The sequence below is a fragment of the Loxodonta africana genome, chromosome 10, assembly GCF_030014295.1.
Source record: "Loxodonta africana isolate mLoxAfr1 chromosome 10, mLoxAfr1.hap2, whole genome shotgun sequence".
In the NCBI taxonomy this organism is placed as follows: domain Eukaryota; kingdom Metazoa; phylum Chordata; class Mammalia; order Proboscidea; family Elephantidae; genus Loxodonta; species Loxodonta africana.
In genome coordinates this window covers 76,057,759-76,083,845 of record NC_087351.1, presented here as the reverse complement: position 1 = coordinate 76,083,845, position 26,087 = coordinate 76,057,759, and the positions used below count along the sequence as shown (strand labels likewise).

Sequence of the window (26,087 nt, the reverse complement as noted above, 5' to 3'; positions counted from 1 at the left end):
CTCATTACACCATATGTCTCTCCCCTCTGCCCCCAGTAACTGTCAAGAATCCCAACCCCTCATTCAGGACCAGCCGGGATTGCTACTCTTCTGTAAAGCTTTTCCTAATCCCCAGCCCCACCCCATTCAGACCACTTGGCTTCAGAGCTGCTCAGATGTCTGCTCCCATTAATGTAATTAATGTAATTGACTCATCTTACTTCCTGCCTGTAAATTCTCAGAGCACTTAGCCCCCGGCCGCTGCTGATCGAATCAGGTTCATTTACGGTTCCAGTAAACAATGCAGTAAAGGAAATGCCAAGTTATAAGGAGTATCTTATTTTCATTACTCCCCAATTCTTCATTCACTTTACAGTCTCTCCTGTATAGCCCACATCACAAGTATGTTCAAACATCGGTTATGTAAAAGACTCTCTTGGCCAGTGGAAACACAAAGCTGCATTAGTGGTCCAACAGCTTAGTGACTGTTCTTTGTATGCCAGGTTGCAATTGAAAAATACTTTGGTTGGGGATTTATTGTCAGAAAATTTGAAGACAGAACACATTTAAAAGTTTGGGGCGTCATCACCATTATTTTGTGAAGGGAGATAAAATTACCAGCTTTATTTCCGATAAAATTGCACTGGAGGATACAGCTTTGATGTGTAGTAACATCCATGCTTCCCATGTCCACACCTTCTAATAAGATGCCCATCAGGTAACTGGCATGCTGGCACACACTCACCCAGGACCCTGTGCCCTGATCTACTTGCATTTGCCACCCAGAGGCATGAACAGGCAAGCACGATCCCATCTGCAGGACAGGCAAAGCCTAAAGCAGACAGAATTTCTAAATAATAGCTCCTCAAGGATCTCTTTTCAAATCAAGTCATTAATTGTCATTTAAAACTAATCTATTTCATGTGACACTCTCAGCTAAAAAAACATTGCAGTAGACTACACTAAAATATAATCTTTTAATAATATAGGGGAGCCCTGGGGGTGCAATGGTTAAGTGCTCAGCTGCTAACCAAAAGGTCGGCGGTTCGAATCCACAAGCCGCTCCACAGGGAAAAGACCTGGGGGGTCTGCTCCCTTAAAGTCTACAGCCTAGAAAACCCTATGGGCCAGTTCTACTCTGTCATATAAGGTTGCTATGAGTCAGAATCAACTTGACGGCACACAACAACAACAACAACAATGTAGGGAGTTCCTGGGTAGCACAAATGGTTGAACACTCAACTACTAATGGAAAGGTTTGGTGGTTCAAATCCACCCAGAGGTGCCTCAGAAGAAATACCTGGTAATGTGCTTCTGAAAGGCCACTGGCTTCAAAACCCTATGGAGCACAGTTCTACTATGACATACCTGGGGTCACCACGAGTTGGCATCCACCCTATGGCAACTGATTTGGTTTTGGTGGTAATAACATAGGAATAAGAATTTCCACTCAACTTTATCAAACTCTGCCTTTATCTGTAAGTTTATAAAAATGCTAGACTATCTTAGAGAAGACTGGACACAGTCTACTAGATCTGAGACATAGCCACTATATCAAGGGAGTAAGAATAATTTTAGGCCATTACTTACCTTGATCCAATGACGTCAAAAAGATGTTGCCAACGATCATTAATTTTGTTGAGCTTGTCATTGATCTCAGCTGCTCTCGTCTTGTTGCTCGCCTGGATCAGCTGGTCTCCCATTTGCTTCAACTGGAACTTGTTTTCGCTAAACGTGTTTATTTCTTCCATGCAATCCTGGCAAAGGCACCAAAACATGAAGCCTTTATTACCGATGAAAATTCATTTTCTCTCCAGCCGCTAACACAGAGTTGCCTGATGAAATTTTTTTAAATGTTTAAAAATCCTCACATTCCTGTTTGTTCAACTCTTCAGTAAATAGCTAAAAAGTCAAACAAAGCCCACTAGGCAAATGTGTAAAATGTCAGGCAGGAGTTACTCCCTGAATTCCACAGTCCTGGGTTCCTATCACAGATTCTTCTAATCTAACCTACTTGGAAGGGGACTAAAGTATGGAGCATAACTAAATTTGCTTAATATTAGTGAGCGCTTTTCTGAGGTTTGACAGAGTGGCATTTTGGGTCTTTGTAGCAAGAATGCTCTTTCCACACTTCCCTGTGGGGATTAGTAACTATTTCAAAATTATGGGTACCAATGTTGTTGGTCTCTCTCCTTGGTGACTGACACTCCTTAACAATAACAACTAGAGAAACCATAACTTGCTTGAGGCATGAAATGATGCTCAAGGAGATGTGAGCCTCTTCTCTGGCCAGACTTCCTAACCAAGAGAAAGCAGCTCTCCTCAGTACACACCAGCATACCCACCCATTAACAGTCCCACACTTCCTATCTCTGGAATTCGCACCACTAAACATAGTGAGAGAGTCCCTTTACAGTTCTAAAATGTTATTAGAAAGTTATCTGTAACTTTATATTCCTTTGAGGCTGTGGCTGAGGAGGGCACAGAATTCCCCAGTGGTCTCACCTGTATCCACCTGGATACCCCTGCTTACCTTCTGTAGCTTTTCAATCATTTCTTCAATACTAATATCGGCTGTCTGTAGAACTTTGTTTTCCATCTGCACCAGCCATGCACACAAATCTTTATTCTTTTCATTGAACACAATCCATGAATTGAGTCTGTCTTCAATCTCCTGTTTGCGCATAGCCACCTGTGAATGAAAATGCATCTGGCAGCTTAGTACAGCCGGACATTTTCCCTCTATCTTTCATCCCCTATTGAAAGGAATATGAATTTCCTTCATTTTAACCAGAATCTCTATAGACTTAAATCTTTATGTTTTTGCCTTTTAAATACCTAGGGATTAACATCAACAGAAGTTTCTTACATTTTTGACCAATGCCAAGAAAAGCAATGCAACACAGATTGTAACTGAAGTGTGACTGATTGAAATTCAGTTTTATCTAACATATTTCTCAGGACTAGGCAACGTTTCCTTCTGTCATACCTAAGGCCAACAAGAGCCTGAGCCAACTCAATGGCAACTATAATGCTACATTAAAAATTAGAAAGAGGAAAGGTTAGAACAGTTCTCATTAAGCACCACCCAAATTCCTTCTGTTCATTGTTGTTTCATTTACACTTATTGGCTGCTTCCAAACCCACTGTTGTTGAGTCGATTCCGACTCATAGTGACCCTATAGGACAGAGTAGAACTGCCCCATAGGGTTTCCAAAGCTGTAAATCTTTACAGAAGCAGACTACCACATCTTTCTCCTGCAGAGTGGCTGATGGGGTGGGTTCGAACCGCTAACCTTTTGGTTAGCAGCTGAGTGCTTTAACCACCATGCCACCAGGGCTCCATACTGACTGTTCACTACATGCTAATTTACAACTGTATGACCCAAATCCTTCCCCTTTAATCCTTATACCTACACAAGGCCAATGTCTTGCCAATTTAATTTAGAAACTATAATCCAAATCACAATATAAATCAAACATTTGTAATGCAACTGGACCAGGAAAATTAAAGTCACTTAAATGTCCTAGTGTTATGCTTCAAAAACAAGGCAAAATAAAAACAACGCACATCACTCAAATTTAATCTACGTTCTCATTATGTGCAACGGCTCTGGGTGGAAACCATGGAAGTGTGGCCAAATACTGGTCTGCAGCAAGCAGGCTGACCCCAAAGTATCCAAGATCCCAGTAAGCATAGCCAACCCCTTCGGTGAATCAGCAAACGGTTCTCCTCCTTACAGGGTTCCATTTTTTTTTTTTTTTAAACTTGCATAAATATAAACTTAAAGAATGCAAATCAGCCTTTCTAAACATATAAAAGTACTCCCAGGTCTTAAGATCTTTAGAATCTCAGAGTTACAAAGAGTAGCTGAGTTTCTCTGGTAAAGTTTAACATTCCAATTTACCGATGGGGATACCAAAGATAAACTCCTTGAGTCTTTCCTGCTACGTACAAAAACCTCTGCTCTTTTCAGAGTTAGGCAAAAAATCAACTGTTTGTACAACCAAATGTATTTTTTTTTTTTAAAAAAGGGCTTTAAAAACTAGTTCTACAAAACAAGTATTGTGTTTCTATTCTCCAGAGCAGCTTTTTAAAAATCCTGGCAGTTTGCATAGCTTCATTCTGATTGGTTTCATAATGGCAACAATTAGGAACATCTGGGCCCCAGCCAAGGCGTTCTGGTGGCAGAGTGGTTGAATCACTCGACTGCGAACTGAAAGGTCAGTGGTTCAAACTCCAGCTGCTCTGAAAGATGTGGCAGTCTGCCCCTGTAAAGATTTACAGCCTTGGAAACCCTATGAGGCAGTTCTACTCTGTCCCTATAGGGTCACCTTGAGTCAGAATTGACTTGATGGCAACGGGTTTTTTCGGTGTGGGGCCTCAGCCTTTGAGTCCGCCTTAACTTTTAGGATACTTTTCACATGTTCTAAGCATTTTTTTTTTAATTAAATTAAAATTTGAATAAGAATTCTAAAAGAACATTTAAAATTGGGGCACAGTGTGAATATTAAATACTAAAATCAAGAAGCAGAAAATGCCATCTTTTTTTACTTTACTAAAATACATTCACAAGTGTCTGAATTTCAACTTTTAAATACTGTCTCTCCTAAATTCACAAAAATGAGATAAAGAGGTTTTTTAAACCTTCTTCCCTGAGTCCTGATTGTAATATGCTGGTCAGTACTTGAAATCCATACAAGGCAGAGAGCAGAATCCATGCAACTTCTCATAATTGCAGCTTTTCCCCCACTTAAGGTGATTTTTTAAAAAGCTCACTAAAAAACCGTGCAAAGTTCCAGCACTCTGCGCTAAAGAAACAAAGGGTCATATCTGCTAAACTGTGTTGCTGCCTTCTAAAGGCACAGCGGCGGCCTGGGCTCCAACTGCAAAGGGCCTCCCGGTTCAAGGAAATTAAGCTCCTTCCTACTGTGTCTGGCCTTGGGAGACATTTCAATAAACTGAAACAACTGTCCTGCAGTTAACTGACTTACTCTTAAGCAGAGGTCCTCCCATTGTCTGTGCAAATGCTCAATTTGCTCTTTCAAAACCATCACGTCCTCCACAAGAATGTGCTGGGTTAGGTCAGCCTTCATGGTGTGAAGTTCTCTCAAGTTCTCAGTCCAGTTAGCCAAAGACTTCTCTAGTTCCTGCATTTAAACACAAGAAGGGGGAGAAAAAGGCTTCACCTCAAATACTGCTGTTGTTTCCAAACCTGTTGGCTAATCCTTTGATTGGACTCTGGGGGAGGGGAGGCCAGGAAAGGGGAGGGACCTTCTGAATGAGAAACAACCTCACCGGGAGCCTCTGCAGTTGTGGTTGGCTGGTTCTTAACTAACCTTTTCCTCAAAGGAAAACTCTTTTTCTACTTTAATTTCTAATTTCCTCAGGTAGGTCAGATTTTTTTTTATACTTAATTCAATTTCAAAGTCAGGTAGGCCTTTAGTTTTATTTAGAGGAAAGTATTTTTGTAGTTGAGAAACAGCCTTAAACACACACACACACACACACACACACACACTTTTAATTCTGAAACTACAGAAATGCTGCCTACGGTATTTCCCATTTTTGGAAACTCCTAAGAAATGCATTATTGCAATTATGGCAATCATATAACAAAAACAGCTGTTTAAAGGCAATAATTTATTTTGGGGTTTTGGTTGTTGAAAAGAATGAGTATAATGGAAGAGAAAATAAGTTGTTCTCTAATAATTGGCCAGAGACTGGTTAGCAAAAATTTCTCCAGTGATAGAAATATTTACGTTTTAAGGCAAAGTATTTATCAAATTAAAACTTTCTGAATTCTAGGACTTAATCAAGAAATTACTTTCACAACAGGGAGGTCTAAGGAAACAGCCAGAATACTCAAAGTGTGAAAATACCCCAGATTTTTACTGTTTTTACAATTCTTCATTCTTTGGTATATTTTAAGGATCTCCATTCATACCTGTCAACTAAAATCTGAAAGAATATTCCATTTACAACACAGGGAAGTCTGAGAGGCGGCGACAACAATGTGCTAATTCTGATTAACTTACAGAGATTTAGAAGCTACACTTCCATTCTTATACAACTTGCCAATGAGAACTTATATTTAAGAGAGTGGCTAGAAGAAGTCTTTCTAAAGGTAGCATGAAGATTAAGAAATAACATCTTTTATCAGAAGAAAAAGCATTACTTTAAATTTCTGGTACCTAGTTTTAACTTCGCAAGTTCAGTAAAGTTCATGAGAGCAGATTTGAAGTGGAAGACTTTTAACAGCTACATAACACACAAGTGGCAGCTCACAAGCTGAGATATACCACTCATTAATTTAAAACTTGTCCTGCGGAGGAGCACATGGTTAATGCCCTTGGCTGCTAATTGAAAGTCCAGCCAGAGGTGCCTTGGATGAAAGGCCTGGCAATCTACTTCCAAAGAGTCAACCCTAAAATGGGTCGCCATGAGTCGAAATCGACTTGATGGCAAAACAAAAAACTAGAGGAGACCCAGAAAACCACTGGGCTTTACACAAAGTTTTTTTTATCAGTTACTAGGAAGCTTAGACTGTCCATGGTCAGGGGTACTGGCTTCGATGCCTACATGGCAGATGGGCATGTTTAAATCAATTCTGTTTGGATACTTGGTTTCTCACAATTCAAAGGATAATTCACAGATGTAAAACTTTTGAATATGGACATTGTTATGATTCTTAAGAAATATTACCAAATTGTGCCTCAAAGGAATGACAGTGTCTACATGCTTTTCGGCATTCTGTTTTATGTACTTTGGGGGTAAGTTTAATATGTGAAGTGATTCCTGGTTAATCTTTAAATTTGCATTTCTGTAATTACCGTTCCTCACTCCTTCACCTTGATGGCCCCACAAATATATTTAGTTAATTCCTCCTGAAACTTTCAGATTTCAGCCACAAGGTAACTTCCTCTGGGGAGCCTTCCCTGAGCCATCAGACAATGTTGGGATGCCTATACTGACAGTCATTAAGCTTCTAATTATTCATACACTGCACACACACACACATATACATTTATGCCTATTGTACAGCCATCTGGTAAACACGTGTCTCTCTGGTAAACTGGACTGTCAGCTCCACACTGGCAGGGACCATGACAACATCGCTCACCAGCACCTACCACAGTGCCTGCTACATGGTATCCTCAGATACCAAAATGCATGATGAAAAGGAAAGCAATTTGGCAATATGTGTCAAGAGCTTTAAAATGTTCATAAATACTAAGTGAGAAAAGCAAGGAATCAAACAATAAATACAGAGAGCTCTACTGTGGAAATCTACTACAGAGGACAATCACTACTTGTACAAATATTTCAGAAATCATGCTTCTGCCTTTAAATGAAACTACCTCAAATTTGCTTTCAAGCAAAACTTGAAAACTTTTCAGAAGGAAATGTAGGAAAGTTATCTCTATGACTTTAGTATGGGGATTTTCCAAAAGAAACAAAAAGTACAAAGCATACAGGAAAATACTGACAAATTCACTGACATTAAAATTTAAAAAAATATTTTGTTCAGTCAGAGGCACCCAGAAAAAAAGAGGGGCGAAAAGCTCTAGAATGAGAGAACATTTGCAATGTACATACTCTACAGGGGAACAGTATTTAAATAAGCTCCTTCAATTCAATAAGAAAAAAACAAATAGCCCAACAGAAAATGAGTAAAGGCTATAAATAGGCAATTACAAAGGGTAAACCTGAATGAGCAATACATATGAAAAAATGTTCACTTCACTAGTAATTAAACTATGAAGCAATACTATCTCACACCTATCAGATAAGCAAAAGTTAAAAAAAAAAAAAAGAACCTGACCATCTGAGTGACTGGAAAAGGGATATATGAATTGTTTTATGCTCATATAATACAAACTACATAGCAGTGAGAGTGAATGAAGTTACAGGTATCAATAGCTATAGCTCACAATCATCATGATTTACATTACACATGGTGTAGAGTATGGTACTGCTTATATTAAGTTTAAAAACAAGGAAAGCAATACTTCTACACTTCACTGAGAGCTACACATACATGCAGTAAAACTAAAGAAATGCATAGGAATGTTAAACGCTAAATTCAGAAGGGTGGATATCTCTAGGTGAACAGGTGTAGGAAGTAGGTTGAAGATGGTATACTGTATTTGTAATGTTTTATTTCTTCAGTTAGGTGATGAGTTCATGGCAGCTTGTCAGATTATTTATTATGCCTTTTTGCATATTACAAATTTTTATAATCAAGAAAAAGGATGCAGGGCGAAGAATGCTAATTTCCAACATAGTCTGAAGTATGAGGCTACTCATGTCACCCTAATTTTTCAATCTGATCCATCCCTGAAATCAGCGAAGTAAGAAAAAGATGATTCCAATAGGCTCTCAATGTCTTTGTAAATCAAGCCTATAGACAGGGAAGAGAAGCAGGGAGTTCCTGCTTTTGGGAATTTTCTTGGTCTAAATTCTTACCCATAAATTTGCCTTGTCTTCTGCAAAGGCCTATCCTACCTAGGAATTTTTGCCAGTGTGGTATCAATTAGACAAAATACAGTTGGCAAGTTTTATAAAAATGTTATACTTGTGCAAAAAAAAACCAACCTACCGGCTTCTAAAAAATAAATTCTTTAGTCATACTTTACTCTCATTTCAAAGACAAGGTCATATGATAAGGGAACAGCTTTCAAATAATCTCTGAGGCCACATCTTATATTAAGGAGACCCTGAAGGATAAAACCCCTAAGATCCTAAGAAGTTAATTTTTGCACAATTTGTTCCATCTCCACGCACGGGTTTCAAAGAGCATCGATTCCAGTTCCTTAAGAGATCAGGATGTTATGTTCGAAAATAGGAAAAATGTTTTCCAACTGAACATGAAAACTCAGTTTCAACAGAGAAATGGAAAGGCAAACTTCAAGTACTCAGAAAACAGCTAAGTGATTATCTCGAACACCGCTTCAGATTTCAATACCTTAATCAGCTCCTTTTCTTTATGCAGGTCCTCATGAAGTTCTGGAAGAGGATCTTTACTTTTTGCCTTTAAAGCTTGCAGCCTGCTTTTCAACTCCTTGATTTTCTTTTCGCACTGGTCCCAAGTCTATTTGAAAACAGTATTAAAAATAAGTACTTTTTTCTTTAAGAATGAACTGTCAAAATGGAAAAACTCATTTAATCTATATAATTTTTCTGTTAAATGTGTTTTTACAAAGCAAAAAAAAATAGTTGCTGTGTCGATTCCAATTCATGGCGACCCATGTGTGTCAGAGAACTGTGCTCCATAGGGTTTTCAGTGGCTGATTTTTCAGAAGTAATCACCAGGCCTTTCTTCTGAGGTGCCTCCGGGTGGACCCAAACCTTCAAACTTTCAGTTAACAGCCAAGCATGTTAATTGTTTGCACCACCTAGGACTTCAATTCCCCATCTTGAGCAGACTGCAGTCTAGAAGAGCAACCCACGGTGTCTCAGTGCCTCTTTATAGCCTTACATGTGCCTCATGTCAACCACTGGTTGGCCTTTGCTTTGAAATTTTTCTTCCTCCCATTCCATATCCTTGATCTATCTAATTTTATCTATTTTAATTTTAAGAGTTCATCTTTAAAACACTACTGTAAGGACTAATGTTTATCACTGACAGTCCATGGGCATATGCTATAATAGCAACATATAGTAAAGGCACTCAAGCAATTCCCTTCTTTTCTAACATCATCCCTATACTCTCTCTTCCCCTTTCTAGGAGTTAGGCTTTAGTGACCCTTTCACATTCAAGCTTTACTTCTCCATTGTCTACTATTGTTCTCTCTGCTGCTTTCTACTTAAAGCACTTTGCCATTTACGAAGCATTTTCAACTTTAACATGTCATTGTAATTATAGTAACTTTAGAAGACAGACAGGGCAATTATTATTACCACATTTAAAATGAGAAAGCTGAGGTCAGAGAGGCTCTGACTGACCCAAGGATATATGGTTAAGGAGCAGCACAGTCGAGAGTGGACCTGAGACTGTAGTCTCCACTTCTACTATCATTCTTTGATGCCATTTCTTTTCCTCAAACCTTACATTACTGAGCAATTACATAGTTGCCTGCATTTTCACACCTGCATTTAGAATTGCTTCGTTAGGGCAAGTTTCTTCTGACGTTATAAAAAGACAGACATAAAATAAAACACTATTCTATTTTTCAGTACATTTGATACTTAAGCATACTTGGATTGGCCCAATTCTCTGGTAATGCCTCACTTAAGTGGAGTTCACTTGTCTAGGAAACTCAACAATCTGGAGCTCAACCAAGAAGGAAACAAAAGAGAGGCAAAATTACGTGTCCTTATTTCTTTCACCAAATTATTAATTGTATTTACCATCATGGTTTAAACATAGCAGATTCTCAACAACTATTTGCTGAATAAATGAATTTCACATAGTTTACGTAACAAAGAAGATTCAGGCCCTCTACTCATAGGAGAGATGCTCAGGCTCTCACTCAGCACATAAAAACAAAAAACCCATTGCTGTCGAGTAGATCCTGACTCATAGTAACCTTATGGGACAGAGTAGAACTGCCCCATAGGGTTTCCAAGAAGCAACTTACAGATTCAACCATTGTGCCACCAGGACTCAGCACATATCTATTTTTTATTCAGAAGGACATCTCTGGCAAGCTTGGTTATCTGGTTTTGGTGCACAGAGCAGATTAGAGAGGGAGTGGTCATTCTTGGAGAAACAAAAAGTGAAAATCGACTGCTTAATGTTAAGAAGAAAGGAAAAACCCATAAAAACCATATAAGAACTTTAAAAAGCATAGTAGTTTAGGGCTGTGGAGAGTAGGTTCAAACAGCTCAGAGTCCTTGACAATAACTTGGTGTTTTAGCATTACAATACAGTAATGATTTTCCTAATAATGATCCCAAAATAAAACATTTTGGGTTCCAAAGGTATGATTGTAAATTATCTGGGAAATTCACATAAGTGGAAAAAGGTGTTCTATGATGATAGCAGAATGATGAAGTAGCACTCTGCTGATTCTCATATAAACCCCACTGCCGTTGAGTATATTCCAACTCGTAGCGACCCTATAGAATGGAGTATAACTGCTCCACACGGTTTATTTTCATATACTGCACCCAAAAGCAGACCATACGTAGAACACTAATTTTGTGTATTAAGCTTCCATTGAACATGAATACGTTTCCTGTTTCATAAAAGTAAATACCTAAATAGAACCTTGAGCATTTATATACTTTAATACTGAGCTTTTTCCAACACTATATCATTATTTTACATTAGGTAACCGACTTGACTCACATGCATTAGTGGGACTTGAGTTCTCTTGGGAAGCTCAAAATACTGTGATTTCCTAAAATCAATTCCTATTTTCACTCAGTGAGCAAAATTTTATGTACCACGTTTGAGTATCACGAATGTAAACAGTGGGCTTACCTCTACAAGGCTCTGGAAATGTTTAATCATTTCTCCTACTTGAAGTTCTGTACCCTTCCAGCTGTCCTGAAGTTGTCTGATTTTCTTGTCAATTGATTCTTTAGTTTCCAGGTCAGTTACGCTCAGTAACTTTTCCCCAGCTTCCAAGGTTAGTGCATAGGCGGTTTGTCTTCTCCGAAAATAAATTTCTTTATTCTAAAACAAAAGTGATTTGTGTTAGTCTCTGATGTGATCAAAGCATGTTTGTGTGTATTTCCTTTAGAGGCTTTTTTTTTTTTTAATGTTAAATGTGATATAAATTAGACAAATCTGGTTTGAATGTGTACACACACACACAATTCACATTAAAGGCTAATGTTTTACATCAAGTAGACAAGTGTACTACCGAATGATGGGTTCTTAATTTACAAGGACTGGTAAGAGACAGGAAACCCTGGTGGCGTAGTGGTTAAGTGCTATGGCTGCTAACCATAGAGATCAGCAGTTTGAATCCACCAGGAGCTCCTTGGAAACTCTATGGGGCAGTTCTACCCTGTTCTATAGGTTCGCTATGAGTCAGAATCGACTCGATGGCAGTGGGTTTGGTTTTGGTTGGTAAGAGACAAGATTGTTAGTGTAATGATTGGAAGCATAGAGCAATGAAAAATGTACTTCAAAGAATAAAAGTGTATGAGATAGAAGGATCTAACAGTGTTAAGAAAATGGCTAGAATATTAGACCTGAAATTAAGAGCAAATACCCACTATCATCATGGTACCAGAGATAGCTTACTCACAACCCACAAGGATAGAACGTGCACATGATGCTAAACAAGTATAAAAAGAGGAGAGAACAAATAAAAAAGGTGAAACAAAATAAACATTTAAGCCTTATTCTGGGCATATAAACATGTATACCAATATATACAATAAAGGGCTAGCTTTAAAAAATTCCATTGGAATATCATGTAGGCTTCTCTTAAAAAGAGGACTTAGTTGTTTACAATACAAAAATGAAGTAAAAATCTTTTGAGTCCTACTTCCCAAAGCATTTGTTTCAGGAAAAAAAAAAAAATTATATAGATTTTGTCTGCTCTAACTATGACAGTTTCCTCCATCTTTAAATTCCTCAAGGGAGACATAATGTAGGCATTCTCCAAAATGGAAGCTGATTTAAAAAAAAAAAAAATTCAACAGAGCATTGATTTACAAATGCATTTCTGAAAAATCTTGAGATAATCTAAATCCAAAGGAGGAAAACAGAGTGTGTCCTCAGGAGCAGCACACAAATAAGAGAAAATGCAACTCAGTGAACATACTGCCACTCCACACTTGTCCTTCCAACATACACTACTGCTCAACATACCCACTTAGATCAATGCTTTGATAGCCATCTCAAACTTACCAGACCTGTTTCCCTTCCAGCCTTCCCTGAATTGGTCAACAGCATGCTATTCACACCAAGATACTCAATTCAAAAACCTAGAGTCATCCTTGATTTAGCTTTTTCTTTTACCTACCACATCCAAACCATTAGCAATCCTTGTAAACTCTACCTACAAAAATATCCCTTTTTTCATCTTCACTGGGATGACTCTTATGTAAGCCACTATACTAACTCTCCAAGGCTACTGAAATAGCCTCCTAACGGGTTAGGGAAGACTGTATTTTTCCAGAAACTGCTGCAACAATATTCCCAGTCCTATATGCTCTTCCAGAACCTTGCCACTGCCCATCAAGTGGTAGAGCTTCTGTCCCCTCCTCTTCAACTTGAGTACACACATATAACTGCCTTAATCAATAGAGTTTGACATACACGGCTTCTGAGGCTAGGTCTAAAAGGTCAAAAAGGTTCTGGGACATGTGCCAATGAAGCCATAAGCCACCTTGTAAGAAGTCTAGCTACCTAGAAGCCTTCATGTGGAAAGACCACAGAGAATGATGACCAAGGAGCCCCAGCTGCTCTAGCAACTAGCTGTCCGAGTCCTCCCAGCACTTAAACTGCTATTTTCTTATTTATTTGGCTGATTGTCCCCAACCAAACCAAACCTACTGCTGATGAGTTGATTCTGACTCACAGTGACCCTATAGGACAGAACAGAACTGCCTCATAGAGTTTCCAAGGCTGCAACATCTTTCTCACACGGAGCATCTAGTGGGTTCGAACTGCCGACCATTTGGTTGGGAGCCGAGTGCTTTAACCACTGTGCAACCAGGGCTTGCTCTAATTATCCCCCTAGGATATAAATTCCTTGGAAGCAAGGATCTTCTCTTAAGCCATACCATACACCCAGCACTTACAAGTGACTAGCACACAGCAGGCAGGCTCTCACTCACTATTTGATGACTGGATGACTGAAAGAGGAAAGGACAGGATTTCAAAAGGGTGGTGTTTGGCTTAGCTATACCTCTAAGGTAAAGAATGGTTTATAGCTCAATGAAACATGCTCTGGGAATAGCCAACTAATTCTAATGCTATGACTGCCATGCAACTTTGTGATGGAAAATTTGGTTGCCTAAATAAATGTGCCCTTCAAGAGTAAGCAGGACTCCCATTTTAAATGACTACACTGGTAGTCAATTTATATATTAGTTCTTTAAGAGCTTGGGTGGTATGAATCTGTCACCCTCAACACCACTCCTTCCCCACTCTACCCACCCATCATTACTCATCCTGACTTTACTCATCCCAAGAACCAGGAAAGCCTCACTACTTCTGAATAAATGGGTAAGTTTGGGTTTCTGACCCCAAAAAGCTGAGGACCAGGCTGTGGACTGTGGTGACCCGACCCAGCTGCTTCCGTATCATTGAGAGCACACTTTAACTAAGGTATCACAAACCCAAAAAAACCAAACCCACTGCCGTCCAGTCGATTCCAACTCATAGCGACCCTATAGGACAGAGTAGAACTGCCCCATAGGGTTTCCAAGGAGTGCCTGGAGGATTTGAACTGCTGACCTTTTGGTTAGCAGCCATAGCTCTTAACCACTATGCCACCAGGGTTTCCTATGACATCACAGAAAATATAAAACCTGAGGTGTGTGAACATCTTACAAATAACGACCACTTTCTAACCCTGTAGAGTTCACACTGCTCCTGTGTATATCCTACCTTGAACTCGTGGATCAGACTCCTTGTTTGGTAGAGACTGTAGCAATCCTGGCTCCTCACCACAGACAGCAGGTGGCTGGTGTCAGTGAGGAAACGGAGCAAGTCCTCTACAGAGGCGCTGAAGTACTGCCACTGCCTCACTAGCACATCGATGTCACCCTTCCTCTGATGAACCCTCTGGGCAGCACTCTGCCACTGGTCCTTCAGCATCGTAAATTTCGAAACAAACTCCGGTCTTGGTAAAAACAGAGGGTTAGCTAGTTAATTATTACAGTGAATCGTAATGTGAACGCACAGAAAAAATGATCACCAATGGGTAACAGAAGCTCAGATTTGCTATTTACCTGCACAATTTACAAGGAAAAAACTCCTTGAAGTATGAGCATTATTCAACTCACACATGATGGGAGCTCTGGGCAGGGGCAGTGTGTGAGTTAGAGAAAAGAGATCTAGTGGAAGATGTTAGCATGTAACCTGGTGTTTTGCCAGCATGCATGGCAATCATTCCCTTAAACAAACTGAAGCAGCTTTTACATACCAAATACTGCATGGGAGACTAGATAACGGATCAATGGGAAAGGGATGAACAGGCTGGTACTGATTACTTGAGGGTGGTACTTTACATAATTTGAGCAATAAAGAGCATGCTTTCTACAACTATTCAACTAGTTCTTTCCCAGATAAATGTTGTTGAGTGCTGTTGAGTCAAGCAACTCCATGTGACAGAGTAGAAGTGCCCCAGAGGGTTTCTAGGCTGTAGTCTTCACAGAAGCAGGTCGCCAGGTCTTTCTCCAGTGGAGCCATCGGATGGGTTCAAACTGCCAACCTTTCAGTTAGCAGCTGAGCGCATAACTGTTGTGCCATCAGGGCTCCTTTTCCAGATAAATAATACTCATGATTTAAAAAAAAAAGGCCATTTATGAATTATGGAAAAATGTCCTATTTTGCCTTACTGATCAAATCAAAGCTAGCTGACCCTTCCAGAACTGGCTTCAATTTATTACTTCTGATCTAGGAAGAAATGGGCTTTGTATTTCTTAATTATGCTGAAAGAAGAACCAGAGGTATATGGGTGGAGACGGAGGAAAAAAAAAAACCTATCAGAAAGTTTGGGGAAATATTTAAGAAGTGAGGCCACCTCGAGGCTCTGTCTGCCAGTTGCACAAGCAGGTTCAGTTACAGCTGCCAGGCTAGGCTAAAGGGCTCTGCCTTGTGACCCCAACCCCGTGAATGTAGTACAGAGAGAAACTCCTTCTTTCACAACCGTGACATAGCTACCTGCTGGGAACAGAAGTACTTCAAAAATTATTTTTTAAAAAGCAAAACATCATGAGGGAAAGAGAAGACAGGAACACATATCACAGAAAAATCACTTGGGGTTAGAACTCAGATAACTGTATGTGGCAAGAGGGTATTTGCAAAAGCTTCTGCTAAGCCTGTCCACTACCCAACTTTGGGAAAAGTGCCGCTGATGTTTTAATGGCCACATAGCAAGACTCTGTCCTGACACAGAGTCAGAAGACTGGTCCCATTGTGGTTGATTAACTAGTATGCGGTTGGAGCTGACATAGTCAAGTTGCATAGTGGAAGGCCTGCCCCAACCGCAGTACACTCCGTATACCTACAACCATCATACACCTGGACAACTTACCTCTTCTCTACTTCTGCTGTGTTCAGGAGTTGTAAGGACTGGGTGACAAAAGAGTCAGCAATTGTCTGGTTTATAGAAACTTCAGCTTCTAACATCTGCAGATACATCAAGATATAAAACACTAGCTAATATAATTCATTTTATGAATAAGAAAGTTCTATTTCCTACTAACACCTAAGCTCACAGAGGATATATGACATGATTCATTTCCAAAGTATTTGAGCCTAACTACCAAAAATGCTCACCCATCACATCAACATTACCTATGAATATAGTCTTAAAAGTTATAATAACTATGTCTAATTATAATAGCAGGTACCATTCATTTCTTCCACAATTTGCTAGGCATTGTGTAATGTATGCTTATCTCATTTACTCCTTAACCTTAGGACTTAAGTACTATTATTATATCCATCTGACAGAGGAGGAAGCTAAAGTGTAAAGAGGTTTAGTAATTTACTTGAGGCCACCCAGTTTTTTGGCTGGGTGGATTTCATTTTCATTGACTGATCTTAGTGGCGCAATCCAAACTTAAATAGGTTACATAAAAAGTTACAGTGAGCTGATCACGCACACTTTTGAAATGCAGGATCTGCCCTTGACCACCAGGAACTATTTCCAAACATACACCAGCACAAGTATGGGGGGGGGTGTGACACTTTGTAAAATTATTAATGCTGGAATTATTCTGATGCCAGGTGCGCTCCAATGTTTTAGAGAATTTATCAGTGAAAATGCAAAGGTGAGCTGGAGTATTTTAACATGCTTTTGGTAAAGTGGTGTATATATAACGTTTTTACTCTGTGGAAGCAAAATTGTGCTAAAAGTCTCCATTTACTGCAGAAAACGTAGGAGTGCTGTCACTATTAAAACAGAGCAAGAGAACAAAATACAGAATTTACGACATGTGAGAATTTTACAAGTGATCAGGTGACAACTGTATTTGCTTCATGACATATATTCTGTATTTTGAGATTGATAGGTACTCTCTGTATTTTAAATTCATCTCTCCCTGACTCCTGTCCCAGACTGAGGGGTGCAAGGGTGGGAGGCAGCACAGGTATACCTCATAGGATTTCTGCTGTTCCAGGAGAGCTTGAAGATTGCTGGCCATGTTCACTTTCAGCATTTCTTCTATCTTGTCCAGAAGCTGGACCCATTTTTCACAACAGTAAAGAAACTTTTCATTCAATCCAATTCCCTGAAGCTCACTACAAAGGTTTAAAAACAAAAGAGCCACATAAGAATGGCATTGCCAACCTCAAGCCATTCACTTTACCTTAACTGAAACAGAATGATAAAGAAGGGGTGCTCTGACCTGCTGCGTTCCAGCGCTGTCGCTGTGGCCCGGATCCACTGCCGGTTCATATTTTGTAATGTCTTTACAGCTATGTCACTAAGTGGCAGCTTGAGGCTGACTTCATTCAAATGTTCAATATCAGGTGACTGGGCTGTCAGTGCCAGCACATGATTCTATTTAAAAAAAAATTAAACTCCAGATTTTTGGATGCTGGTAAGATATCCTGATGATGAAAAGGACACAGAGATCCTGTAGGCCACCCCTGATCTCAAAGATGAGAGGTAACTGAAGCCTAAAGAGATAAATGCTTTGCCCATGATCAAGTTGCCAGTTAGTGGCAAAGCTGAATCTAGCACCCAGGTCTCTCAATCCTGTGCCTTTTCTAGAACCCAAGCTGCACACAGAGCCAGTGCCTAAATAGGCCAGGAGAGGAAAAGTGAGCTCAGATTTTGTCTTTGAGAAAGATAAAAAAAAAAAAAGACCAATTCTGGACCTTCAAATCCCATTTAGTTGACCTTTAACAAATCCCACCAAGTTGACCTTTAACAAGTCATGTGGTTTATCTACAAATCAAATGAAAACTTAATCCTTAAAATAACCTCGGCAAAGCATAAAAACCAAAAAAAACCAAACGCAGTGCCGTTGAGTCGGTTCTGACTCGTAGTGACACTATAGGACAGAGTAGAACTGCCCCATAGAGTTCCCAAGGAGTGCCTGGCGGATTTGAACTGCCAACCTGTTGGTTAGCAGCCATAGCACTTAACCACTACGCCACCAGGGTTTCCCATGTGGTTCCCATATTTTGGTAGAACATGAAATCATAAGAAAGGAAATGCATCAAAAGTTTATTCTAGGGGCAGCTTCTTGGTCAACACTATGTTAAGCAAATATCCTTCATAATGTTCATGTTATCACTATAAAACTCTGCTATACTATTCTAGGTCAGGGTTAGCAAACTTTTTCTATCAATGGCCAGATTATAAATATTTTAGGCTTTGTGGGCCATATGGTCTCTTGCAACTATCCAACTCTGCCCTTACAGTATGAAAACTTCTGTAGACAATAAGTTAATGAATAGGCGTGCCCGTGTTCAAATAAAACTTTATTTATAAAAACAGGTCACAGCCTGGATTTGGACTGTAGGCCATATTTCACTGACTCCTAATCTAGGCTACGAATACTGATCATTAAGAGTTGCAAGACCCACAATTCTTTAATTCACTTATACTAAATTTATTAAGGTAATAAAGAAAACTAATATAATCTTAATAGAGTATTTTACTTTTGATCTTCAACTAACCAGAAAAATTTAATCAATCACAACAACCACTGAAGCTAATGAGTAAAGACATCAAGATAAAAAAAAAAAAATTTACTAAAAATTATTGTGGCATATTACTGAAACAGTTTCCTATGCTGTTATACTTTTCTAGGCCTTAGGAAAAACAGTGTAAGAAGGCATGCATATAAATCACTGTGCTCAAAAGTTAGTTAGGACGCAAATAAATTCTACAAGGTGACAGTAATTAGCCTATTTTTTTTATCCTATGGTGATTCTAAGACTAGGAAAGACAAAAGTTGGCAATACCAGGATTGAGTCAAAGTTTTCTTCCTTTTCTTGCTGGTAGAGTTTATCCAAGTTCTCTTCTTCATGCATAATAAGACCTTTTAGAGATTCCAAGTGGTCTTCAAAATCCTTAAACTGTGAGAGAACAAACTAGAACACGAAAAATTGTCATTAGAAGCATTTTTCCTGTGCATACATAACAGAATTAAGCACAGTCTAGTCTCGGGAGCTGATGAAAGCTCACGTTGTTTTTCAATCCCCAGCATCTCATTATTATCTTAAACATTCGGGGATGAAAACTCTGGTTTTCACTTTGTGCCTCTGGCAAAGCACTGAGCCTTCAGAGGATGAACGGATTGATTGCCTGCTTGAGGGGTCCTGCAGAGGATCATCAGTGACTACTCTGCTCCCTCAGTTAATTCTTCCCCCTGTTGGTACTGAGACTTCCTGTTGGAGCTCCACAGCCTTCTACCTAGCTCTGTGACAGCTCAGCTACAAAAAGCTTTTCAAAAAGTGAATAAACACCACAACACATGGCTATGCTTGAAGCAGCTACTTCTATGACTCAATCGGTTCACTTGGAGAGCCAAATAACTGTGAGATCTGAACAGAGTATGAAAGATAATGTATCACGTTTTAAGCTAACATGTTCCATAAAGAAGGAAGGGTTTTTTAAGATCTGCCAATCAGCCATGGGATCGAAACGAATCATGTCAAATGGCAGATATGTTCCGGGCAGCTCTGCTGTCTAGTTTCCCTAGGAAGCAGGTCCACAATGCACAGATTAATTACTTCACAGAATCCAAGGGACTGAGGGCACTGCACAAATGTCGCAAAATACAATGTGAATGGAAAAACAAGAAGATGAACCTCAAATTCATTTCCTTTCACAAGCAGCATCTTCTCCAAATAAGAAGCCCTTTGGAAGGAGTGCGATTGACCGGAGAGGAGCACGTCGGGGCTGGACTCTGCAGAGGTTGGGAGTCGCTCCAGAAGAGCGGCATTTTGAAGAAGTGCTTCTTTTGTTTTCTGCACATCATGCTGGAGCTCCTGGAGAGGAAAAAGTCATCGTGAGACACTCCCTCCTCCGTCACATCACAATTCCCCTCTCCCTGCCACTCCAATGACACCTAGGAGAATTTTTGACCTGAAATTGTGTTTGTGGCTTTTTGTTGTTATTGTTTATTTAAAAGCACTGAAAAAGCTAGGTTTTCTTTATATGATGTACACCCTGGTACTACGTCCTGAAATCTGTCAGTTCAGAGCTGGAACTCACCAGTGATCAACAGAGTTGAGATCTCTAATTTATAGACTGGGTAGAGTCAGGTGTTCTAAATTTCTAATCACCTAACACTTTAATACCATTTCAAGAATCAATGCAAAACTGTCCCGTCTGAGACTTTCTAGTATAAGCTGATTCATTCGCAGAGGCTGTAAAGCCTCATTTATTAAACTGACTTTACAGCTATTCTGGGAATACAATGGGAGTGAGATTTCTAGTCATGGTTTTTTTTTTTTTTTTTCTTAGAGGATCACACTCAGTTGATAAACCGGCTATCAGGCTTTGGCTTAAGAGGTGGAACTGCTACAGGCAGACTGGAATGAGGTGGTGTCCGATCTCCCTGACCCAGCTACATGCTGTTTGGCGCTCTCCTCTGCCATCTGGTCCTCCCAACCTCAAGCATCATGGCCTTGCTTATGTCCTAGATGGCCTGCTTTTGGCACCTGTCCTGACTGATTTCCCTGTCCCTGTGGTCTGCCTAGTCCTTGCGTCATGCCCATCCTTCACTGGCCCTGTCTGTTTGGGTGAGTTGGCCTTGGTTTTCCTGATGAGCTTTGCACTCACCTTTATGTCGTGCAGGGCTGGGGTCAGGATTTCTGCCAAGTTGTTTCCAGACATGCTGATACTTGCAAGCTGTCGATACTTGGCTTCCTGCTGCTCCAGCCTTGCTGTGGCTTCAGCGTGAGCACTGCCATACGCCTTCCAGAGTTGCAGCAGACTCTGGGCCTTCTGCAACTCATCTGAGATGGCTTGGTTGACTTGGGTCCACCTGTTAGTGCAAAAGGAACAACAGCACCATCATTCCATCCTCTCCCTTGTAGCAAAAGCACCAGGACTTACCAGCCGATGAATCGCTAAGATGCCACTGTTAACTTCTTTCTTTCTTTAAATAATGGCATCACCATTATATAAACTGAAGTCCAAATTAGGCTATTTAATTCACTTTCTAATACTCACCAGAATCTACAAAGTTTGTAAATGGCAACAAATATCTATGGTATCATGAGTGCTTCATTGGCAAAGGTGAGGAAAGCATTAAACTGTATGCCTGATGAAAACTTCTCTGCATGAGAAAGGCTCCTAATTTACATAAAAAAAAGTACATCTTTAAATAAACAAATTCCCATCCAGTCGATTCCAACTCATGGTGACCCATGTGTGTCACAGTAGAACTTTGCTCCATAGGGTTTTCAATGGCTGATTTTTAGAAGCAGAATGCCAAGACTTCTTCTGAGATGCCTCTAGGCAGACTTGACCCTCCAACCTTTCAGATAGCAGCTGGGAGCATTAACCAATTGTATTTATGTCAAATAACACAGATTTTCTAATTAGAAAAGCAATATTTTCCTTATGTAAAAGTGAAAAGAAAAGAAAATTGACTTTATGTCTCATACAGACTATAGTATCTTGTCTTCCCCCATTTAAATTTTTAACAATACATTTTCCCATGTTATTAATAGAAGACAAGTACACTTAATTTTAAATGGCTGCATATAGTGGTCTTTTTTAAAATTTAGTTTATCTACCCAATTTTTGTTTAGTATAGATTTTTAAACAGTTCACAATTTTTGAAGTTTTATATAATGCTCAGATACACCTTTGTGCAAAAAATTTTAATATATTTTAAATTTTTAGTCTTATATTTTTGAAAGAATTACTGGGTCCAAGAATATAAATATTTAAACATTTATAAGGCTATTCATATCCATTGTCAAATTACCTTCTGAAAGCATTTTGCTTTTATTTATTTTTTTATGGTGCTTTAAGTAAAAGCTTACAATTCAAGTCAGTGTCTCTTACAAAAAACTTACACACACATTGTCATGTGAACCTATTTGCTTGTTCTCCTTACAATGAGACAACACACTCCTTCTCTGCACCCTGTATTTTCTGTGTCCTTCTCACTGAAAGCATTTTAATATTTCCATTCTGACATGAAGCACAGGAGAATGCTTGTTTCACAATATCCTCAACTTTGCTAAATGGTGAAAAAGGTAAAAATGGCACAATTATTTACTTTTATATCTTAAAAAAAAAGCACTTATCGGCACTAACTTTTTTTACAAGATTTTTCCTAATTATAAATTCAATGTATGTGCATTAGAAAACATGTTTATATGTATATATCTGTATCTAGATATATATAAAAGAGAAAATTTTAAAAACCACCTGTCATTTCTTAATCTAAAGATAACTATTGTTAGCATGTTAGTGCTATTTTCTGTAGTCCTTTTGCAACATGCCTTCCAATGTAATTTTTTTTTTTTGCCAACAATTGCTGTATAAGTGCAGTGAGTGTACAACTGAGTTTCTTTAATAGCAAACTGCACGCCCATATGTTTTGAGGGCAGCCCTCGATACTGTATGTGGAATCAGATATACTTCTATATTCCTCCTTATCCTCCTTCCTCCCCCTCTTCTACTCAAGACTAGATCAAGACCTGAGGATGCCACAGCAGGGTACATAATTTGATATCCCTTTAAACACTTTGTTCGAAGTTGATTTACAGGAGAGGCTGACTCTGCTTGGAGGGAGGGTGAGAAGGACTCTGAAAGTGACTTAACCTCCTCATTACTATCTGCAGCAAACCAGCTCTAGTCCTGACTTTCAAATCCCATTCAGCAAGATAAACACTTTGCAATTCACCAGGGCCTCCCTTCATGGAAGAACATTTCCTATTCCACAAGAAGCAGTTCATGGAATTCCTTCCAAACACACCAATCGCCTCCCTGAGGGGTCTTCTAACATCCTCTCTTTTCCATCTTATGATGTTCCCAGTGATGCTGCATGCTTCCATGGATTTGCCCATCTGATGCCACCCTTCATGTGTTTCTGCCCCCAATTTTGGTGTCCCTGAGGATGGCATGGGGCATTTAGTCTATGCCCTGAAAGTGGCTACCCTGGGACTATAATCAGGTCATTTCTGGGTTGGTCATACCAAATGTTTATAAGAGGCAGACAATAGCCCTCACAACCTTGAATCTTACATGGACTAGATCCTTCAAAGCATAAGAAACTAGGATACAGGCAGTCCCCGCGTTACGAACGTCTGACTCACATACAACCTGAGGTTATAAACCAACCTCTAGAAAGCCTATTATATTAAAAATTGGAGGTATACACAACGGTTTATAATAACAAATGGGTGCTACTTTGTGATGCGCATCAAAACATTATTATTATTATCACGTTAAAGATGCTTTAGTGTATCTGGAAGTGTTTATTTAATGTTTTTTTATGCATAGAAAAGTACACTATATACTATACACTAAGACAAACGTTTGATTGACTTTAGATATGAACTGTACCTAACTGTTCCAACTTATGTACAAATTCGACTTAAAGACAGACCCAGGAACAGAACTTGGTTGTAATCTGGGGATTGCCTGTAGTATGAAACTAGTCACTTTATATGATAAGGAAGGTAAGAATTTATAAAGCCTATGTCACCTCATTCACCATGTGTCAATAAGATAAAGATATCTGATCTATTGTTCAAATTGTTAAGAAGCCCTGGTGATGCAATGCTTAAGTGCTTGGCTGCTAACCAAAGGTCAGAGGTTCAAACCCACCAGTGACTCTGCAGAGAAAAAACACCTGGTGATCTGCTCTTGTAAAGATTATAGCCTAGGACACCCTATGGGGCAGCTCTACTTTGTCCTATAGGGTTGCTATGAGTTAGAATCAACTCAATGGCACACAACAACAACAACAATTCAAATTGTTATCTTCAGAGTACCTTGTATAGGTATCTTGGCATTTCTCTTCAATTATTTCAGCAACTGAGGGGCAGGAATTTTTGAGTTTACCAATAACCTCTTGGAGTTTCTCCCAACTTCCTTCACTGCTCTCAGCTTCATCTTGAAGAGCCTAAGAGAACAAAGCAGGAATGTTAGTTTCAAAATGGTCTGGCTACTTCCAGAAAAGGCAGCTTCCCAACACTTGCTATTACATAACAATAACAATTATATAACAATAACATAACACTCAAGCTTTAATAGAAGAGTGATAAACTATAAGCAATGTGAAGAGGAAAACAACTAAGAAATCATTCCTTGTTTGAGGCTAGACCATAAAAATGACATTCTAAAATAACTCCCTCCAAAAACAAAACAATGCAGCAAAAAAAAAAAACCTAAAGCTCTAAATTATGAAATAATGGCTATGAAAAATGAAGAAAATTTGATGTATAGTTTTACAAAGTTTCGCTCATTTAGCTCATGTCACTCATTCAGCTTGTTTTGGAATTTCAAGTCATAATTTTGATGCTACTGTTTAAAATACTGTTTGATGCTTCCCTGTGGCAAGGACAGAAGCAAATGTGTCCATTACTGTGCTTGCTTCCATTCTGAATCTTCTGCCAATGATGCACTGTACCAGGCTCTGGTTAATGTACCTGAAGGGTCTGCACCTGGCATCTCAAGGCCTCCAATGACAAAACCACAGGCTTGCTGTGTTCCAGGCAGTACCAGAATCGGACTGTCATCATATTCACTTCATCAAAGAGTTTATCATAAATTTTCCACTCCTGTAAAACTGACTGCATGGAGGTTTTGAGCTGATTGACCTACAGGAAAAGTAGAAACAATTTAAGAAAATCATTGAGAAGACATTCTTTCTCAAAAAAATTTTTTTTCCTTCCAGTGACTCTTCCATTGCATCCAGTTTAGGCATTCAAATATAAGAATATTGGAAGATCTTTGGGAACTAACTAGAGGTGGGAAGAGTAGGCCAATGAACCACGACACATCAGAGAAGGCTAAGTTTTCACATGAATGAATGAGAAAAGGCCATAAGACCTAAAGAATGGGCACCGAGAGACATCACGAGGGAGGCACGGCCCGGGGAAAGAAAACCAGCAAGGACTAGGAGGCCGTGAGTGCACATTTCAGTTACAACCTACTTGTTTTCTGACCTTGAGCAATTTATTTCACCCCTGAGTCTGTTTTTTCATCCACAAAATGGAGACAATAAGTGAAACAATAAATAAGATAATGTTGGTGAAAATGTTATGAAAGCCATAAAGCGTTATAAAATATGCTATTAATGTTACCGAGCACTTAAATCTGATTACTACTGCAGGGCAGGCACAACCTGGAGATGAACATGTGCCAAAATGATGGGCAAGTGCAAAGTAGGAGGAATTGCAACAGTGTGCATGTTTTACCCATTAGTATCCTCTGATAATCATGAAAGAGTAGAAGTTGAAGCATTTTTTTTACCCATTTAAAATGATCTCAGATACTATCCAGAATATGTAAAGAACTCTTATAACTCAACAAAAAAGGGCAAACAATCCAATTAAAAAATGGGCAAAGGCCTTGAGTAGACATTTCTCCAAAGAAGATACACAAATGGCCAAAAAGCACATTTGTCATTAGGGGAATACATTAGTCATTAGGGAAATGCAAATCAAAACCACAATGAGATACCACTTCACACCCAACTGGACGGCTATAATAAAAAAGACAGCTAGTAATGTATTGGTGAGGATGTGGAGAAATTCAACCATTGGTGAAACGTAAAATGGTGCAGCCATTTTAGAAAATGGCCTCAAAGTTCCTTAAAAAGTTAAACATAGAGTTATCATGTGATATCATGTGACACAGCAATTCCAGTCCTGGCTATCTATCCAAGAAAAATGAAGACACACGTCTACACCAAAAACTTGTACATGAATCATGGGAGCATTATTCATAACAGCCAAAAAGTGGAAACGACCCAAAGGTCCATCAACCTATGAACAGATAAACAAAATGTGGTATATCCATATGGTGGAATATTA

At 39.2% G+C, this 26,087-nt stretch overlaps 1 protein-coding gene across 8 annotated transcripts in view; it reads right to left on the bottom strand.

Moving 5' to 3' along the window:
- SYNE2 (spectrin repeat containing nuclear envelope protein 2) overlaps window positions 1-26,087 on the bottom strand; it is a 378,879-nt gene that overhangs the window by 39,932 nt on the left and 312,860 nt on the right. For all 8 annotated transcript variants that reach the window (XM_064292573.1, XM_064292575.1, XM_064292574.1 and 5 more), the window contains 14 exons: window positions 24,699-24,869; window positions 24,042-24,172; window positions 20,866-21,070; window positions 19,890-20,069; window positions 19,041-19,169; window positions 17,471-17,625; window positions 17,219-17,363; window positions 16,153-16,247; window positions 14,502-14,736; window positions 11,412-11,606; window positions 8,949-9,074; window positions 4,975-5,130; window positions 2,513-2,671; window positions 1,570-1,736 (listed from right to left, as the gene is read on the bottom strand). In XM_064292573.1, the coding sequence (XP_064148643.1) occupies window positions 1,570-1,736; window positions 2,513-2,671; window positions 4,975-5,130; window positions 8,949-9,074; window positions 11,412-11,606; window positions 14,502-14,736; window positions 16,153-16,247; window positions 17,219-17,363; window positions 17,471-17,625; window positions 19,041-19,169; window positions 19,890-20,069; window positions 20,866-21,070; window positions 24,042-24,172; window positions 24,699-24,869 (2,249 nt within the window). The remainder of the gene's footprint in view (window positions 1-1,569; window positions 1,737-2,512; window positions 2,672-4,974; window positions 5,131-8,948; window positions 9,075-11,411; window positions 11,607-14,501; window positions 14,737-16,152; window positions 16,248-17,218; window positions 17,364-17,470; window positions 17,626-19,040; window positions 19,170-19,889; window positions 20,070-20,865; window positions 21,071-24,041; window positions 24,173-24,698; window positions 24,870-26,087) is intronic.